The sequence below is a fragment of the Panulirus ornatus genome, chromosome 1 (genome assembly GCF_036320965.1).
Source record: "Panulirus ornatus isolate Po-2019 chromosome 1, ASM3632096v1, whole genome shotgun sequence".
Classification (NCBI taxonomy): domain Eukaryota; kingdom Metazoa; phylum Arthropoda; class Malacostraca; order Decapoda; family Palinuridae; genus Panulirus; species Panulirus ornatus.
Genome location: NC_092224.1, coordinates 34,607,523 through 34,628,705, shown reverse-complemented (window position 1 = coordinate 34,628,705; position 21,183 = coordinate 34,607,523). Strand labels below are relative to the sequence as shown.

The 21,183-nt window shown below is 38.3% G+C and overlaps 1 protein-coding gene across 3 annotated transcripts in view; it reads right to left on the bottom strand.

Annotated features, from left to right (window-relative positions):
* Positions 1–416: 416 nt before the first annotated feature.
* jdp (DnaJ domain-containing protein) overlaps positions 417–21,183 on the bottom strand; it is a 148,950-nt gene continuing 128,183 nt past the window's right edge. For all 3 annotated transcript variants that reach the window (XM_071660682.1, XM_071660766.1, XM_071660852.1), the window contains 3 exons: positions 11,930–12,031; positions 9,434–9,550; positions 417–6,896 (listed from right to left, as the gene is read on the bottom strand). In XM_071660682.1, the coding sequence (XP_071516783.1) occupies positions 6,678–6,896; positions 9,434–9,550; positions 11,930–12,031 (438 nt within the window). In that variant the 3' untranslated portion in view covers positions 417–6,677. The remainder of the gene's footprint in view (positions 6,897–9,433; positions 9,551–11,929; positions 12,032–21,183) is intronic.

The following is a 21,183-nucleotide window of genomic DNA, read 5'->3' as shown; positions in this document are numbered from 1 at the left end:
GTGTATAAACACTTAACTAACAATCATCAACATCCCACAGTGCACTTTTGTACTTCCAATAACAGCTTGGGGGTTCACATACTAAAACTTGCGTATTCTCACAACTCTCTCAACAGAAGTGGTGCTCCCTCCTTTACCTTTAACCTTACATCCATTCCATTCCACACTTTAACCCCAAAGGAAAACTAATTCATATTTCTCCCTTCCCCTTAAGCTGTTTTTCTCACAGCCAGAATATTCTGCTTCCTCTCTCCAAACATGCTGCCTAACTCTCCTCATCCCGGTTAAATCCATACATATTCAGACACCCTAACCTGAGCTTTCAAGAAGAATGAACACTCCTTTCTCAGCTCAACAGTAAAAAAGAAAAAAGAAGAAAAAACAAGTAAGCTACAATTCAGGATAAATATCACAAGTTAGATAAAGATATATTTATTACTCATTACACACTGATATTCTAACTGCATATGAGAATACAGTGCTAAGCTGGATAAGAAACTGATAATTATGTTTCATATAATTACTCATACCAATAAATGATGAGTAATTTTCATGTTTTGATCAAAGATGAATAATATTACATGATAGGAATTATACATTTTGGTCCCACAGGCAGAATAAATAACTCATACATTTCATATCCACTGATCTTATGGCAACCCTTATAAAGATGAGAACTTTCATGTAAAATGTGATGGAATTTTGTAAAGCTGATGATAATGAAAAATGTATCTGACTCGGTAATCAAGCATGAATTACTGCACACAAGATTTTCTTGATTTAGTTTATTTCATGTGACTAATTTTGTTTCTTTTATTTCATAAAGGCAACAATGTTTCACACTAAGAAATTCTTTTCAACGTCAGAATGAATTTTCTGTAAATATGAACAGAAAGACATATCCTGAAAGGCCTCACTGCTTCATACTAAGAGATTCTTTTCAATGTCAGAATGAAGTTTCTGTAAATATAAACACACAGACACATCATGACAAAAACAGTACCATTAACACAGAATCTACACAAGCAGATGAATATAAAGAGCAACAACAGTGATATCCACTGACAAACACAGATGCAACAAACAGATACTATTAAACATCTGGTACAATGACAGCCACAGACCATGCATGAAATGAATGCATAGATTAATAATATTATGAGGAACATATTTATATATCTTTATTCTTACATTTTCATTCCTGCTCTACAGCTGGATGGTCCATACAGAAACATCCAGACAGTACTTCCACTTTACACCGGTAAAATCCCCACTAAGGTGACATCCCTTTCAATCACAGACTCTAGCTCTATCCTTTAACTTATTCTCTGGCCTTTCCAGTAGATTTTCATTATTATAAAAGTAAATGCATACAAACATGGAACTTACATGTTAAAGGAACTCTGGAGGCTGGGAGAAGACATGTGCCTAGCCTGTCAGCATAACACCACATTATAAGAAATGTAATTGATATACTTGTCAGTGTCAAAATTGCTGTTATGACTAAAAGACAAAAATCTCAAAAAAAAATATGCAACAAGCATCAATTTGGTCATCCAACTTCAGGTGAATTACAGAACTACGAGAGAATGTGCAATGATGGGCAATAAAGTAGGACAAGACGATAGCAGCCACAGACATGTCTCCATTGGAAGAGAAAATGAAGAGATATGATTAAAATGCAATACTCTCAAACACAGCAATATTACTATTCAAAAATTTTTTGAAACAGGAACCAATTACTGAAAAAGCACATCAAGAAACTAAACAAGAAAAACTTGGGAAGGATGTGAAGAAATCGCTGCCGTAGAAGTGATGGATGAATGAAATTAGTTACGCAACGAAACAGTGAATGTAGTGAGAATTGAAAATTCAAAAGTTAAAGAAATCGAATAACAAATACTTGAGATCAAACCCCATGAGAGGAATATTCTCGCTTTATATGCACAAATGGGTAATCAAATGTACACAAACACACACACATACAAGATGAAAAGTGAGGATTGCATCAGCTTTCAATGGGACCCAAACAGACTCCAAAGTTAGTTTGAAACATGGTTGATAAAATTCAACCTAAACAAAATTAAAGTTAAGGATTTTATGCAAGAGAAGAACGTGCGAGTTGACATCATCTCAAACCTGCAGTCAGGGTCCCATACAGTATTAGGAAAATAGATTTGCATATATGGTGTGTTAAAAGAATAATGAAGAAAAAAGTTTCTAAAACTGTGTAGCAGTAGAGGGTAATTACTTTGGTGAAAGATCATCTGCTAGCATGTGGAGGCTTATATCAAGGCTGGCATTTTAAATCACACGGTTGTACAGTGGTGATAAAACCTGCATTCTTACATTGTAGTACTGCATTACAACCTCATCAAATTCCTTATAATTTGAAAGTGCCCACATGAGTCTCTTGCTTCTGGCAAGAAAAGCAGTTAAAGCATTAGCTTGGATGTAAAGTTTGACATTTTGAGGTCCTTTGATACTGGTCAACATAATGATGGTTATGGTATGGAGAGTTAGAAGTGCTTAGCTACTGCTGGACAAATTCTTCAAATGTCTATCCTTAAATGAAAAGCCAGACAATCCTGGCACATTATCTGCACACCTCCACCATGTCCTCCCTACCCTCAGCAGCCTCAACATGCAAGATTCTGAACCATTTCTGATAAGTGTTATCTATATCATACTTAAATATAACATTTTGTGCTTTATTCTTTATATAATTCTTAGATTAATAGTGTATCTGCACTGTATTTTATGTTTTTTGACATTTCCTTTACATTTGTGCATGAAAATGAGGTTAAAAAATCATCAACAGGAGCATAACCTCCATATCCTACTGCATCTTATAATAATACTGGTTCCAATATCAGATTCTTCACTTACATCTCGGTTTTCTGAAAGTATCTCCCACATAACCTGGGGATATCAGTATACATTAAGATCAGTCCCTGATGAACCTCAAACTGACAATTATGTACCACATGTGGTGTCAGAGAAACAATATCATTCATCAATCAAAATGCAGGGTGAGTGCTATGTGCTCACCTTGCTTTCTTAGCAAAATCTTATCATACTGTAGTTACTTGTAGATTGGTAAGTATACGTTTTTCTCTCCTCCTTCCCCATTTCTTCATCTAATTAATCTGCATGTCTGCAAGCCTTTAGCATTATAATCTTTTGTGTCACCCACTTCAGACAACAAATACACAAAGATAAGAGACACAAGAAATGCACATAAAGACACATTTACATACAGGGATAACACTAAAAATACACAAAACTAAACATATAGTCTATGTAATATAGTTAATGGATACTCTACTTGGGAAGCTCTTGTGTGTATAAAACACATTCCACTAATTTCACAGCAAAAGGACTTTGTAGTATTCACAGACTAAATATTCACTAATGCAATACTTAATTTACATTTATGATACTGAATATAAGAAGTCAAAAGAGTAGAAATAATAATTCATTCGCCCATAAAAGGTCAAAAGAGTAAAAATAATAATTCATTAGCCTATAAAATCTATGTATAAAGAGAACATAGATAGCGTAATTTTAAAAAAACATGTGTGCACTGAAATCTATTCTTGGATAAGCTGCTGGTTTGTGGGACAATATTTTCTCAAACAACTGATTAAAAATCTATTAAGAGACTGTAACACAAAATCTCAAAAGATATGTGCTGTCTGGCAGCCAAGGAAATATCATTCACTCAACTTTAGAGATTAAGAAAATGTAATCATACTGTGATGATCAGACATCATATTCAATAGTTGAAATATTACCATGGGCTCTTGAATAAAACAATGTATGACTAAGTTCAAAAACCTGATTCCAACAAATTCAAAAGAACCCAAAAATTGGCTGATGTGGACTTAGTTCATACCTTTAGCTAGTGGTTCTCAAACACTTCATCTATGTCACAGTACAGTTATAGACTTAGATTGCTAAATATACTAGGTGGAAGAATTTGTGATTTGGGAAAATGAGTGATGTTTGGAAGGGTAATTTGAATTGTTTTTGTTTTCTTCTAGTTCATCTCCCTAAAGGTAGCTACATAACTAACTGTATTCTTCTAAAATGTTTTGCACTACACCATACCTGATAAAGTACCACCATCTATCAATCATACAGAAAAAGTGTGGTCCCATAATGTTATATTTTTCCAGTATCATAAATATGAACAGATATCCATCTATACCTGATAAAGTATCACCTACTAATAATATCGAAAAAGTGTGGTCCCATAATGCTATCTTTTTCACAGCATGAGAAACATGATGTTGCAGAGTTCTTTAGTTAAATAACCAGATTAGTTCCTATGAACTTTGAATTAAGGAACTCAAACACTACAACTCTGTTGTCTTAACAGGTAAATATTCTTTTTATATTAATAATTTTACTTCTATTCCCAAAGACTGAATTATCAAAATGAAGTGTATAATGTGGTTCCTGGTAGAGCACCTAGCTATGTGGTTAAGGTTTTAGAAAATAATTCCTTGTGATGTCCATACCAATGGCAAGAGCCATTAGAGTCTGGAATGATTATCATTCTATAAGTTTCAGTTATTCATAAAAAGTACGAATCTGTGCTTGGAAAGCTAAAGTGACACCCCAAAATTTCTTACAAAAATTATACTTTATCAACTGGTATTTTAAAAGATTGCCAATCATAAAGGACCCTTTACTGATTAAAATATACAATTAGGGGTTTATGTTACTGTGTAATATGAAAGCATTATACTTTTTCTGTATAACTAATAGATGTTACTTTATCAGGTATGATACACTGCAAAGACATTCCAGAAGAATACCATAAGCTATACATATATAGCTAACTTTAATGAGGTGAACTAGATAAGAGCAAGGTAGGCATTTACAGCCACATAATGATGAGTGGTGCAAAATCCTAAACACGAAACCATACCATTCATCATCACAGGATAGAACTTCTAAGAAGCAATAAAATGTCCAACTCAAAGCCCTGTCAAATCACTGGTGACTAGATGTGCCAATAATTGCATAGCCTTTTTCCTTGGAAATACATCTCATTGTCGAGTAACAGTTATAAAGTAACCAAATAACCCAATACCAATTATAAAGTTACCAACTAACCAAGACAAAGCAAAGAAAGCTTCATGCTTCAATCCCAATAACATATCCCTCATCCACAGGGGTGAGGAGTTGACAATGTCTTGTAAGCAAACTTCATTGGCTAACCATGACATGAACTCCAACTTACTAAGGAATACCACCCTGGTTTGTAACTTGGATCATTAACCAATAGGTCTGAATATTCTAATCTATAAAACTTCTCAGTTATGACTTATCTAAATGAAAGATGATGATGGTAACACATTTAATTCAGAAATGGTTTGCTAAATCACCAAGAAGAATTAACCTTCAATCTGGAATATAGTACAGTAAAAAATAAGCAATCTTAAGTTACATATAACTTTTTTTACATTTACTGAATAAGACAGTTACAGCTCAAACAACTTAGTAGCACTGGTAGGGAGGCCAAAGAAGAAAAGCTAAATATACTGCAGAATATGATCACAGTTAGGTATGCTTATCCTGTTACAAGTGGTTAGACAGTTGTTCTTGAGCAGCAACTTAAAAGATAATCAGTACCTTATTTAATCTAAGACATAGTGTGTTACCAAATTCAAAACAACTATTTGGTAACATTTTCACCAGCCATGAACTTCCCATGTACCTATACATAAACATTTCCATTCCACTGAAAATTTATAATTTTGTGGCACACTATGGTCATACAGATAAAACCAGAGAAACCAGCTGTACTAGTATATACTGAGACTTGTATTTCTGGATATTAAAGTATCAGATCTAAGAGTATTAGTTTCACTATGGAGTACAAAATTACAAAACTAATTTAAACATGCATGTGGTAAGTACCAATTTATAGGAAAACTTTGATACATAACAACAGCAAGTGACAAGTCATTTTAAGCTAACAAATACTGTACCATGAATTATTTTACACATCAACAGTCAATAAATGTTCAGATATTATTGAGAAACTTTGAAATATGTGCAACATGTGCTCCTGACTGCCTCAAATGAATGCCAAGAACAAAGTGAAATAACCGACATGCATAAAATAAGCTAATGTGTTCTTTTATGTGTACAATATTAAAGGAATTCAAGTAATTTGGTGTAATTTATATACAAAAACATGTAAAACATCACAGACATTTACAAGTAAATAAAAATTTCAGCATGAGAACACTTACAATATATGAAATATATGAATGTTACTTTGGAATGAACCATCATCATAATTTCCTCTACCGTACTTCAGGCCTGCAAAATATGGTGTGACACATGATGCCACTAAAGAAAAAACGCCATATAGAAATCTATTTTGAAGAATTGACAAAGACATCTGAGCTTCCACTTAAAAATATAGTAATAAATAAGTGTAATTACAGATCCAGAGATATATTAAATGGATATCTAACTTTCCTGACTTCCTTAATAAGCAATAACTATTCCCAGCTACAGCTATGTTCTGTTTGGCAGTAATCTGCTCTAGATTAAGCATATTTTAGGGTGGTGAATGTCTTTTCAACTCAGGAAAACTTTCCAAGTTCTGCAGGCCTGCCGTACTGGACATGGTAACATGATCAAAATACATTCTAAATCTCATAATTCCTAAACTTTCTCATAACCTCAGAAGAATCACGCTCCCATCCTTCAGTGGGTCTTGAAATTTTGACAGATTCATGCCCCCTACTATATAGTAAACCTTGCTCAGAACTCCTTCTGGCTCCTGGCTTGGGCTTGGGGGGAGCAGCTTGGGAAGTGCCAGGCTCTAACATTCTCTCCTTTGTATTAGGTGTTGCCCAGTGAAATGTCTGTAAGTGCATCCAAAAGAGGTACAGTTTAGCTCAGGCATGAAATTTTTTTCATACAAGCACCTAAAAATACTTCATGTAATGATCTTTAACTCTTTAACCACCTCATCCATACATAGAAGATGAAAGCTGGAGGGTTTGGATGGTATTGCAGTGGAATTCAATAAAAAAGGGGGTGACTGTGTTGTTGACCGGTTGGTGAGAATATTCAATGTATGTATGGTTCATAGTGAAGTGCCTGAGAATTGGCAGAATGCATGCATAGTGCCACTGTATAAAGGCAAAGGGGATGAAGGTGAGTGTTCAAATTACAGAGGTATAAGTTTGTTGAGTATTCCTGGGAAATCATATGGGAGGGTATTGACTGAGAGAGTCATGGCATGTACAAAGCATCAGATTGGGGAAGAGCAGTGTGGTTTCAGAAGTGGTAGAGGATGTGTGGATCAGGTGTTTGCTTTGAAGAATGTATGTGGGAAATGGTGTTTGCTTTGAAGTATGTATGTGAGAAATACTAAGAAAAACAGATGGATTTGTATGTGGTATCTATGGATCTGGAGAAGGAACATGATAAGAGTTGATAGAGATGCTCTGTGGAAGGTATTAAGAGTACATGGTGTGGGAGGTAAGCTGAGAGAAGCAGTGAAAAGTTTTTATCGGGGGTGTAAGGCATGTGTACGAGTAGGAAGAGAGGAAAGTGATTGGTTCCCAGTGAATGTCGGTTTGCGGCAGGGGTGCATGATGTCTCCATGGTTGACTAATTTGTTTATGGATGGGGTTGTTAGGGAGGTGAATGCAAGAGTTTTAGAGAGAGGGGCAAGTATGCAGTCTGTTGTGGATGACAGGGTTTGGGAAGTGAGTCAGTTGCTGTTCGCTGATGAAACAGTGCTGGTGGATGATTTGGGTGAGAAACTGCAGAAGCTGGTGACTGAGTTTGGTAAAGTGTGTGAAAGACAAAAGCTGAGAGTCAATTGGGAGGTAAGTCTGAATGGAGAAAGACTGGAGGAAGTGAAGTGTTTTAGATATCTGGGAGTGGATTTAGCAGCGAATGGAACTATGAAAGCAGAAGTGAGTCACAGGTCGGGGGAGGGGGAGAAGGTTCTGGGAGAGTTGAAGAATGTGTGGAAGGCCAGAATGTTATCTCGGAGAGCAAAATGGGTATGTTTGAAGGACTAGTGGTTCCAACAATGATATATGGTTGCGAGGCATTAGCTATAGATAGGGTTGTGCAGAGGAGGCAGATGTGTTGGAAATGAGATGTTTGAGGACAATATGTGGTGTGAGGTGGTTTGATCGAGTAAGTAATGAAAGGGTAAAAGAGATGTGTGGTAATGAAAAGAGTGTAGTTGACAGAACAGAAGAGTGTACTGAAATGGTTTGGTCACATGGAAAGAATGAGTGAGGCAAGATTGACAAAGAAGATATAAGTGTCAGAGGTTGAAGGAATGAGGAGAAGTGGGAGACCAAATTGGAGGTGAAAGGATGAAGTGAAAAAGATTTTGAGCGATCGGGGCTTGAACATACAGGAGGGTGAAAGGCGTGCAAGGAATTGAGTGAATTGGAAGGATGTGGTTTACCGGTGTTGACGTGCTGTCAATGGCTTGAACCAAGGTATGTGAAGTGTCTGTGGTAAACCATGGAAAGTTTTGTGGGGCCTGAATGTGGAAAGGGAGCTGTGGTTTCAGTGCATTACACATGACTGCTAGAGACTGAGCGTGAACGAATGTAGCCTTAGTTGTCTTTTCCTAACTCTATCTTGGACGTATGCTGGGGGAGGGGGGTGCCATTTCATGTGTGGTGGGGTGGTGATGGGAATGGATGAAGTCAGCAAGTATGAACATGTATATGTGTATATATGTATATGTCTGTGTATGTATATGCATGTATACGTATGAGAAATGAATTAGGGTATCTTGCTGATGACCTTGAAGGTGAACAGATCCAGGATCAATCCTTTCTTGGATAAATGTTTTAGCCATGGTGAATAAAACGTTTTGGTACACTGAGTCTGTTGCTGGCTGTATGACCCTTTGCAGAATAATCTGAATGTAACTGGTGAGTAAGATGGGTGAGTGGCTAGCCTTAGCGATGAGAAAGGAGGGAAGTTTGGGTCCAAGACCAGGTCAGGTTCTTATTAAGGATATTTTAAACCCAAGCATCTTTTAGACAACTCTGCCAGTAATGAAGCTGCCTACCTTTGACCAACAATGAAACAGTTAGGCCTCTAAAGGACATAATGGGACTGAAGGAATCCTCGTGTCTTCTAGACTGTCTGGACTCACTGGCACCAAAACCTTGCTACTAACTTCCTTTTTCAGGAAAAGGCTGGTGGGGCTTTGTGAAATATTCCTTTAGATATCATAGGATAGGTTAGATTTCCCCATGATACAGTCCATTCTGAGGTGAACATAACAAAAGGAAGGGTATTAAGATTAACTTTCTGATCACAAGTATTAAAGTTACTATGTCTCCCCACTTTTTCTGAAAAACAATCTTTATAAATAACTTGGGCAAACAAAGTATCTATCAACAAAACTTACCGCTGTCATGTGTTGTTGCATGCCACACCAATGTTCATAACTAACAGTTATGCCACTGTTTAACCACCGATCATACTGGGCCCTTTTGTCTGGATCAGTGAGTGTATCCTTGGCAACCTGAACAGGGAAATGAAAAGACTCTGCATTTAATAAAGTATTTGTTTTCTTGTAGTGCTTAAGTCATTTCTGAATGATGAATTTCATTAATATTTATCATAATGCTACTCCAGGGCCCCTTTAAACACCAAGGGGTCTTTAAAGGGCTATAATATAAAGAACCCTAATCCAGAAGCTCCTAAAGCTCCAAGGGTGTGCTACACTCAACAGCAGGGAGAAAATGAACTTGGAAGTGAGAAGATCCTTGAAGAGATTATAATTTGATGATGCAACCTACTGAAGGCAACTTTTCACCAATGCCAAAACCACAAGGAGGCATAGTCGGGCAATGCCATTCATCACAAACATGCACACACACACACATTATTTTTTTCATACAAGAGCTCTGTTTCCCAAGTTAGCACAGTAGCAACAGGAATAGACAAAAAAAGGCAACTTCTGTTCACATGCATTTTCAAACTGTCATGTGAAAAGCACTGAAACCACAGCTCCCTATCTACAACCAGGCCCAAAAGCCCTTTCCAAGGTTTACCATGGATGTTTCACATGCCTGGTTTAGTCCACTGAAAGCATGTCAACCCCTATATACCATATTCTTCCTATTCATTCTATCCTGTGCATGCATTTTCACCCTCCTGCATGTTCTGGCCTCATCGCTCAATTCGTTTCTTACTCCATCCTTCCATCTCTAATTTGGTTTCCCTATTGTCCTTGTTCCTCCACTTCTGACATATATATCCTCTCTGTCAATCTTTCCTTGCTCATTCTCTCAATATGTCTAAACTATTTCAGCACACTCTTCAGCTCTCTCAACCACACTCTTTTTATTGCCATGCTGCTCTCTTACTGTTTCACTACATACTTGATGAAGCCACCTCATACCATATGTTGTCCCAAAACATTTCATTTCTAACACATCAACCCTCCTATGCACAGCCTTGTCTATGGCCCATGCCTCAAAACCATATCATATAGTTGGGACTACTATACCTTCAAAGATACCCATTTTTGCCCTCCAAGATAATGATCTCTCCACATATTCTTCAATGCTCCCAAAACCTCTACCTCCTCACTTGTCCTGCGACTCACTTCTATGGTTCCATTCACTGATATGTCCACCCCAGGTATCTAAAACACTTTACTTCTTCCAATTTTCCTACATTTCAAACTCACACCACAACTAACCTGTCCCTCAACCCTGATAAACCTAATACCCTTATTTTCATTTGCATTCAACTTTCTCCTTTCACACACTCTTCCAAACTCGATCATCAACAGTTTTTCACGTGAACCTGCCACCAGTGCTGGATAATCAGGAAAACAACAACTGCCTTACTTCCTACGCCCTCTCATCCTCTAGAGATGCCCATCTCTCTTAGACTCTCGTATTTACCTCCCTTACCACCTCAATCATAAACAAATTAAAGAATAATGGTCACATCTTACTTCCCTGCCACAGACCAACCTTCACCTGGAACCATTCTCTCTCCTCTCTTCCTACTTGTACACATGCCTTACACTCTTAATAAAAATGTTCCACTGCTTCTCGCAACTTACCTTCTACAACGTATGTTCTTAAGACCTTCCTCAAGGCATCTCTATCAAAACTAACATGTGCCTTTTTTAGAATCAAAAAACGACATAAAAATCTATCTAATGTCCCAATGCTTCTTGCAACTCTCCTTCTATACTGTATATTCTTAAGACCTTCCTCAAGGCATCTCTATCAACACTAACATATACCTTTTTTAAGATCCAAAAATGACAAACAAATCCATCTATTTCTCTAAGTATTTCTCAAACACATTCTTTAAAGCAAACACCTGTGTTTCACCCATCCTATACTACTTCTGAAACTACACTGTTCCCCCCTCAGTCTGATGCTCTGTACATGCTTTTGCTCTCTCAATCACTACTCTCCAATACAACTTGCTATGTATACTCAACAAACATATACCTCTTAGTATCAATTCTGCCGACTCTAGTTGCTTTGCCACACTTCATTTTATGCAAGTCTCACCACCTCTTTTCACCAATCCACATGAGACGAGGCTGTCAATATATTCATAAAAGAATGAAAAGGAAGTCCTCTGTTCTGTACAAGATAGGGTGCTATATCATATTAAGCCCTTCAACCAAGTATTGCTACCTTATTTTTTTCCAAGAGAAATAAACATCAGACAGATTTCATTTCATAAATACTTTATACAGTGCATCACATACCTACATAACTGTGCCTTATATAACAATATGCACGATCATAAATGGTGCTATGTACAATAACTTTTACATGCTTAGATATTTCGTATGGGTTAGGTCACTACTGAAGGTACATCAAGTTACTAAATTATATGCAGAAGACATTGGTTTATGCCTAACCTGTAACTTCTGAAACTGTGCCTCAGCCTCAGGATTATCTGGGTTCTTGTCAGGGTGCAACTGCAGTGCGCGTACCTTGTATTCAGTCTGGATTTGCTCCACCTAAAATTAAAGAAATTTGATTAAATAAATGTACACTTTCTACCTATAGTACAAGAACCATATATGGGAATGAAGCCTATAACAAGCTCTAAGGAAAAAACTAAACACATGTAAGATGACTCTGTGTTTGTATCCAAGAAACCATTACTGAGCAAATATAGAAGCTGCTCTTGTAAGGACTTTAAAACTTGGATTATGTATGAAGTAGGGAAAAAGGACATATGTTGCTGACTTGGGTTTGTTGCCCAAAATCGACGAATGATATCAGTGAAGTGGATGGGCATGAGCTGAGGGTTTGAAATACGTTCAAGCTTGGGACAGCTTTTCCGCTGTCGGTTGTTTGAGGTGAACCTGGATTATAGCATTACAACTGATAAACTATGGGTGTAAGTGACTAACCTGACTAATGACAATGGTGTGCAATAGGATTTCCAAGGAAGATGCCCAGAACGTCCTCAGTCAAAATCGCTACTATATCACAAAATGATCCTACAGAGTACTTATCCGTGAGATGAACACCGAGTGTGTATAACAGTGTAACAATGGGCCATGGCATCACAGGCCTGGGCCCCCAGCTTCCTCCCATCATCTCTATATATTTCGGGGTCCCAAGTTTTGCACTGTTATCTACACACAATCATTTTAAGAATAAATTGAATTTTCCGGCACTAGTGCCAAATGAACATGACATCCCTGAAATTGCACTACTATGCTTTCATTCAAGACTTTACTCTTGGAACACTACAATTTTAGTATTTTCAATCATTTTATTCAGTTACTTTGTAACATGGGTACGCGCATATGTTGCATTATATCTGCCTTTACTGAAGATTTTCCTATTATGAAAGTATTTTTTTTTCCTGATTTTCAATTTTTGTATTTTCGTTTCCCATGAGTTGGTCTACCACCTATGTTTATCCCATACGCCACTTTGTAAACGGGGTTAGCAAGCGTTCGACCACCGTGACAAAGTGGTAATCTTCCTTTGGGACATGGATCCTAATCACAAACATGAACTGCGTGTTCTCTTAAAGGTTTAGCTCATCCGTGTTGCTACAGGGAGCTTTATAGAGAGAGAAATGGTATGCTACAGTTTTTCAAAAGACGTAAGAACACTTCCTCCATTTAAAATAATGGCTAGATCGGATGAGAGAGAGAGAGAAAGGAAGTTTATACAACCCTAACCTTTCCTCGTCCTCCCCGCTAACCCTCCCTCATCACCACACACTGTTTTCTATGTACGTAATCTAAAACAAATGAAGAGACTGTGCTGTACAGTTCTTGCCCTAAATAATTTCTTGTGTATTCCATACTCAAGAGTTACAAACAAAAATAATACATCAGGATTGTAACTTCTAAGAGGGGCTTACATAGTGGGCTTTAATCGCAACTCAAGATGCCTCGACTTGAGACAGTTTCTAAGAATGCAATTCCTTCGTAAGTCGGTGTTGGTGGTTATTTAATTCTTGCCCCTGAAGTCCCTTCTATTGATTACAGATGTGCCGCTGTCAGCGGCTACTCTGTTGTGGCACATGAGCTGTGTGAGCGGTAACGCGAAAGGATTAGAGAGATCACAAAGGGTCTTTGTCAGACCCCAATGGGATTACAAAGTTCATTACTTACGCTGTCATATTAGCAGCAACATCGGAAGTAAAAAGAAAAAAAGATTTAAAATGTAAGCAAGCAAGGGAAAAGAGGAAGAAACCCGGAAAAAGGGGAGAGAAACAAAAATAAAGTTTGTGAAAGGGAGAAAGGCGTACAGAGGGACGGAAAGAGGGCATATGTAATCCCGAGAATCCTCTCAGAACTCAACTATGACATGTGTCAAAATGACAGTTTGTCCTCATCTGTGAATTTGTGAAAATGACATAATGTCCTCCGATAGTGAAGAGCAAGACTGTCAAAATGATAATTTCATGACTGATGATAGAAGGTGAATGGGAATCTTACCCTTCATCCATGACAGCTTTATGGTTTGTAACTCTGATTCAAAACTAATACCATTCATTCATCTCCCTACGATGAGAATGGACTTTCTTCGCTCCTTAATAGCCTTTCTATACACGTTCTGCCTTTTTCATTTAACATTCTCTGTTTCTTTCCTTTCATATTTCTCTATCTTCATGTCCCCTTCTTTTCTTTCTTTGTCCCCCTTTGTCTCCTCACATATTCTATACAAAGTTATACATAAGTACAAAAGATCAGCAGACGGAGATGAGACGTTTCGATGATTACTAAACGCTACCCTAATTACTCCTCATTCTGTCGCGCAGTACATGATGATGTGATGTGGGATGAGGCGCAATCCTAACTCCTGTCTGTCCGCGTTCGTTCGACATTCATCATTTCACAAACCAGCCATCATTACCTTGTCTATCTTTTAATCTGAATGTCAACAGTCCTCTACCGCTGGCAATACCCTGCATAATTACGCCCCTTTTTTCCTTAAATTTCATATACGACTTGATCAGCTGACTGGGATGTATACACGATCTGACCAGCTGCTTGAATGTATCATTATAGAGGATCGACTGACTGAATTGTGTGTATGACCATCTTTGTGATAATGAAATTTATTATTATCAACTTAAAACACACACACACACACACACACACACACACACACACACACACACATATATATATATATATATATATATATATATATATATATATATATATATATATATATATATGCAGTCTGCTTACAGCTTTTCCCTGACGACATTGGAGTAATCAATTAAGCATACAAGGTTACACTATGATTGTTTACATAATATTAATGTTTACGCCTTACAGCCTAACCGGTACATCAGTGTAGAGTATGAAGTTACACTGGTGGATATACCCAATACATCAGTGTACTAATATTGTATCAATTTACACTGGTGGACTTACTCGGTACGTCAGCGTACCACTACAGTATGGAGTTACTCCTTTGTGGGTCTATCATGTATTTTAGTGTACCACTCCAATATCAAGTTGCACTGGGGTGGGCTTTGCCAATACTATATTGTCTTTCCTGTCTAAAAGATGTTGCAACACTTTTCAAGTTAACTAATGGTACACCTTCATTCAGGTTTACCAGCTGCACCACTTTAGACAGGCTTACCAACTGTACCACTTACAGAAGACAGTTCCATTGACTGTACCACTTCAGACGATTTCACCATCTGTATCATCTCAGTCAGGCCCACCAGCTGTACTGCTTTATAAGACACTCACCAACGGCACCCCTCATGGCAGCCTTACCAACCATACCTCTTACGTCAGGTGCACAAAGACTCTCACGCATTGGACACACTAATGATCTGATACTAAAAGCGCCATCGGCCGAACTGAATTAATTAATTGCGGTTCAACAAAAATAACACTTCATCATTCAAAGTGCAATTAGCACTACAACTGACGGACGTGATGTCACCGAGACCAATGAGCGTAAAACAAATGTTTTCACCAGCGAATTTTGTTTTGAACAGCCTATTTGTTTATCGACTGGTGGCCTCTCGACACTATATCTGTCTGTTTACCGATATGCAGTTGCCTCTCTCTCTCTCTCTCTCTCTCTCTCTCTCTCTCTCTCTCTCTCTCTCTATATATATATATATATATATATATATATATATATATGTGTTTGTGTGTGTGTGTGTATAGGGTGGCGAGGTAGGTGAATGCATGAAAGGAGGGTTGGTCGAATAAGAAATGATAGGGTTCAGTGGGGTGGAATAGTAAGAATATGTATGACAGAGAAGTGAAGAAAGTGTGCTGAAATGCTTCGGAAATGTGGAAAAGAAAACTAAGGACGTGCCAAAAGGATATACGCGTCAAAGCGGAGAGAATAAGAAGGGGGTAAACCGATGAGGAGATGGAAGGATGGAGTGGAAGATGCTTTGAGGGACCGGGGCCTGAACATACAAGGAGAGAGCAAACAGGAACGGTGTGGTAGACAGAGGGCGACGGGGTCCGCGAGTATCTCTAGGACCCTTTCAGGTAACGTGTCCGAGGACAAGTTTAATGAGAATCATTATATATATATATATATATATATATATATATATATATATATATATATATATATATATATATATATATATATTGTTCCTAGTTTGCCGTGTTAACGATGCAGCGCCCGGAATCCATTCCCTCTCTCATGTGTAATGCAGTGAATTTGGGCATAGAAATTTGTGGTTTCGGTTAATATATATATATATATATATATATATATATATATATATATATATATATATATATATTTTTTTTTTTTTTTTTCATACTATTCGCCATTTCCCGCGATATATATTAACCGAAACCACATGAGTTCGAATCCTGGCCACGGCATTCGCCTACACACAACCCGTGTTCATCCTCTCCTCGGGGCTGGTCTATGTATGGGTACCTGGCTTAGGCTGGGGTGTGTGAGTGTGTATATACACATAAAGGAGTAAAGAAAAGGTACACAATATTACAAGGTTAAGACAGATGGGGCAACACGTGTGTAAAACTTTCTTCAAGTATTACACAACTAGTAATAACACACACACACACAAAGCTATAGTAACTTAATTAATACCAGCCATCTAGGACCTTTGCTTTGAATGGACCGAGCGTACAAAGTCCATCTATAAGTGACTGGTTTACATGGAAGCGAGTTGCTCACTAGCGCCAAGAGTAGGTCGGGCTAGCTAGGTAGCTGCTGCGTGGATCGTGGGTTAGCTGTCCGCTGAATAATTCTTAGGCGTACCTTGTCCGCTTGTCTGATGCAATATTCTTTTAAGGGCGATGTTTCATCAGCATATATACGGGTTCTGTTCCTCGAAGATTAACAACACCACTTCAACACTTTAAGAATTTGACGTTTTGGATCATCCCTTGCTTTTGTAGGTTAAGCCAAAGCTGCTTTTTATCCTTCGTACTAGGATACTACACCCCGTAAATGAAAGGTGATCTAACTTAAAGCTGCTGTAGCTATACGAAAGCATTTTAAATTCCTTCGCAGTGCGTAACCTTTGTTACAAACTACACCAGAGTTCAATGTACTATGTCGTATTGTGTTGTATACATGTGTTGATTGCATGTCATACTTTGGCTGCGGTATTCATAATTCTGAGTATTCGCTTGTCCACATTTCATGCTGGCCTCCTCTCTACTCACTGCTGACTAAAGATGCGTAATAAATCACTCGATAATATCTTGTTCATTAACATCATTGTGATGTATTGTTACCAAACATGTGTTTCACTGTGTGGACTTGGTGAGAGGCCCTCAAGGACGAATTGTTCCGATGAACAAAGCGTAGGTTGCCCGAGGTTACACTGGACCTGTAGTCGTTTAATAAATCTCTCAATGCATTCAATGCGTTTCCCCAAGTCTGCAGCCTGTCTGTAAATTCAGTAAGATATTCAACGCTCTTAAGCTGTATTAACACAAGATTATCTATTTCAACTCTTTATTTTGGAACATTCATATCAACACCAAAGCTTTGTCCAAGGTGGGCCTGAATAAGCTGTTCTTATTTTCCACCACAAAAGAGGTCTTTTATATTATAGCAAGGGACACAACCCTATGGAGGACACTGTTTGCAGCACCTTGTTCATTATATAAAGTCCCATATATACAAACTGGGGACTGTAGTACATACAAAGGAAAGCCTATAACGAAGAGACTGCCATAATTCAAATAACCATTTTCGTAACCTCCCAGATGTGGTACACTGCCGTGCGGGATCATGGAATATTCTTGTGAACTTTAATGCGGATCAAGTGTTCAGTGGAACAATCCTGCTGACGTGTTCATCACAGGCGCAAGGGTCTGGTACATGCATCATGGTTTCATCAGCTGGACGTGGTAGTGGGCTTTATACCTATACATTTCTAATCGCATAGTTAGAACGATGGCCAGTTACTGGTGTGTTGATCAGCGGAAGCATTCGCAAGTTACTGACCTTATTCAAAATCTTCCATGTAGGTACGATTGACTGACGATTCACAAGTTGCTGCAGTCTTGTGAATCAAAGTCATTCTGTGAAGGTACGACTGACTGACGATTCACAAGTTGCTGCAGTCTTGTGAATCAAAGTCATTCTGTGAAGGTAGAATCCTGCAATAAGCTTAAAAATGTTGCATTTGGCTCTTCATGTCCAAATAAGTTCATTTCGGTTGCGTAATGAAAGTCAAGGATGTGCAATTCAGGTGTCCTTATGGGACGCTTGGAGCGAGGGAAAAAAATCTTATTCTCGTGAAATTAGAACTGAGCCAAATGACGGTCACACTTTTATTGTCACACCAAAGTAAGATGTGGCAGTTCAAACGAGGGTCGAGAGCTGCTTTTTGGTTGATTAATAATGGGATGGATTCATTGTGCTTTAATAATATGAATGACCCTTGAAAGGCTTTTTTTTATTTTCCGATTGAATTCTTTGTTTACTTTCAACAAACACCTTCGTCCTAGTCGTACTGGTTAGATGTTACGATTCAGTTTCTAAATTCATTAAGAATCTCTTTCTTTTTTTTTTTTTATCCCCTCAAGGAATTCGACGTTAACTTTTCACACTGAGCTGCCAGGTCAAATGTCTTGATATTAAAATATAAAAACCATTATTTTCTAAATTTGGTTTATCAACCTGAGCATATTCATCAACCTCCATCTTCCACACTGATTTCTTAAATCCCGTTAACAATTACCAACTGGTCCATAAGAGACACACCGAATGATATCCATTATGTCCGTACGTTTGCCAAATCGTGTAACATGTAAGCATCAGCAGTATTATAGACCCCGCAGATCCTCAGCACTGAGAGATGGCCTTCAAGAGAACACGCACTGCATCGTCAGGTGAACCGCGGAAACCAATATGTAATCAATAATCAATACATTCACCCTGGTTTCTAATAAAGCTCGTAACAAAGAGAATATCCTGGCCATCAGCGCGACACACTCATGACCCAGAAACACAATGTGGCAAGGCTATTTTGGAATTCCGGCGAAAATGAATTCGACAGTGGATTTACCCTGTGAAGACAAGAGTGGGTAAGACTGAAGAATGAATTCACCACTGTGGTGGCTTTAACTCATCAAGTTGCTGCTGCCTTGACTTGGAAATATGTTATACCATGAAGCCATACAAAGATGATATAATCATACCAATCATATCAGCACAAACACACGACTCCCCAGCCTGGTCCTCTTCACTAACAGTTACACAAAAGGGGCCAGCTAGAAAGAATGCAGAAGGGGGCATACACAATCATCTTGGGTTCTTCTTAAACTACCTACCAAGAGGCCTTCATCCCGTTCAACCTGTCCACCCCCTCCGACCAACACCAGCAGCTGACGCGGTAGGTTTGGCAAACAAAATGCTGACGCACCCCGTCACAGACACCTCTCATACTACGCCCTTCCACCAAGGGACCGCCGTTTTTCACGACAATCGACTAGTTGCAATCAGAATTCGTACAGACAGATATAAGAACAGTCCTGTACCTACAACTACGAAATTCTTAAACAATCCACGAACAAGTGCATAGCTATACAAGTGAACAGCTCAGTTTTCTGTTCGGCTTACAAGTGGTATGTCAACTACTATATTACTACAACTATTCAACCAAGTGCGTAATGTATGCCCCATACAATTCACTCCGTAAACATCCCTATACATCTACCACCCCGTCTATTTAGAGGCTTACCTCACCCATGAGCTTATTCAATGTGTGGAAAAATCTCACAAACCCAATCTTAAGCTCTTGTATGATTGGTCAGCGACTCTTGTATGTGTAATACCTCCAGTATGTATTTTCAGTCGAATGGTTACCTAAATCCAATAAACCGTTATTTATTTATATGCCTTGACATGTTGCTTACGTAAACACAGGACCCCTTTTATGGAACTCCCGCACCTAACTAACCATCCATATAGAGCTACGCTACAAACGGCAATAGGGAAATGATGCACTCCTTTGGAGTGAGTTCTTCAATGGGAATGTACTCCTTTCGTCCACTGACAATGATATGACCGTGTCCAAAGTGACTTTTCAATCGCAGTGTAACCTCACGCAGGCGGAGTCGGATATATATATATATATATATATATATATATATATATATATATATATATATATATATATATATATATATATATATATATATTTCATACTACTCGCCATTTCCCGCGTTAGCAAGGTAGCGTTAAGAACAGAGGACTGGACCTTTGAGGGAATATCCTCACCTGGCCGCCTTCTGTTTCTTCTTTTGGAAAATTAAAAAAAAACTGAGAGGGGAGGATTTCCAGCCCCCCCGCTCCCTTCCCTTTTAGTCGCCTTCTACGACACGCAGGGAATACGTGGGAAGTATTCTTTCTTCCCTATCCCCTGGGAATATATATATATATATATATATATATATATATATATATATATATATATATATATATATATATATATATATATATATATATATATTGATAACCAAGAGGAAAATGAAACACGATATGTTCCCAGGTGCACTTTCGTGTTATAATCACATCGTCAGGGAAAATACAAGGATGAGACAAGACGTAGAACAGTCAATTACTATACAAAGAAGAGACTACTATGATGCCATTGGGAAATTCACAAACTCTGCCTACGAGAAAACAGCTGAACACCCCAGAGTGAAGAGCACCCTGAACACCTCTACAGCCTGGACGTACTGAACACCCTAGCGTGAAGAGTAACCTGAGCATCTAAACAGCCTGGAATCACCGAACACCCCAGCGTCAAGAACACCCTGAATACATCGAGCACAGAACACTCGAGCATGAAGAGCACCTACGTAGCGTTCCAGTACTCGACGTAAAAGAAGGTGACTCAACTTCACTACGGTGATGAACTTGTCAGTATGCCCGCCGTCTTCCTCCCTGCTTCAGCAACTCGGCATGACAACGAACATCCAATTCCCTCCAGCCACAAGAAACTCGCTCAACAGTTTTATCGCTGCTGCGAACATTGCCAACCACCGCCACCAACTCAACAGCACCTGCACCTGACCTAGAGCCCTCCCTGACAGCGGGAATTACCCCGTGATGTTTTTCAACACGCGTTATAAAACAAGTCACATTTTAAAGCCAGCATCACGTGCAACAACCACTCGCTGGGAGGTTACACACGAAACGTATCATT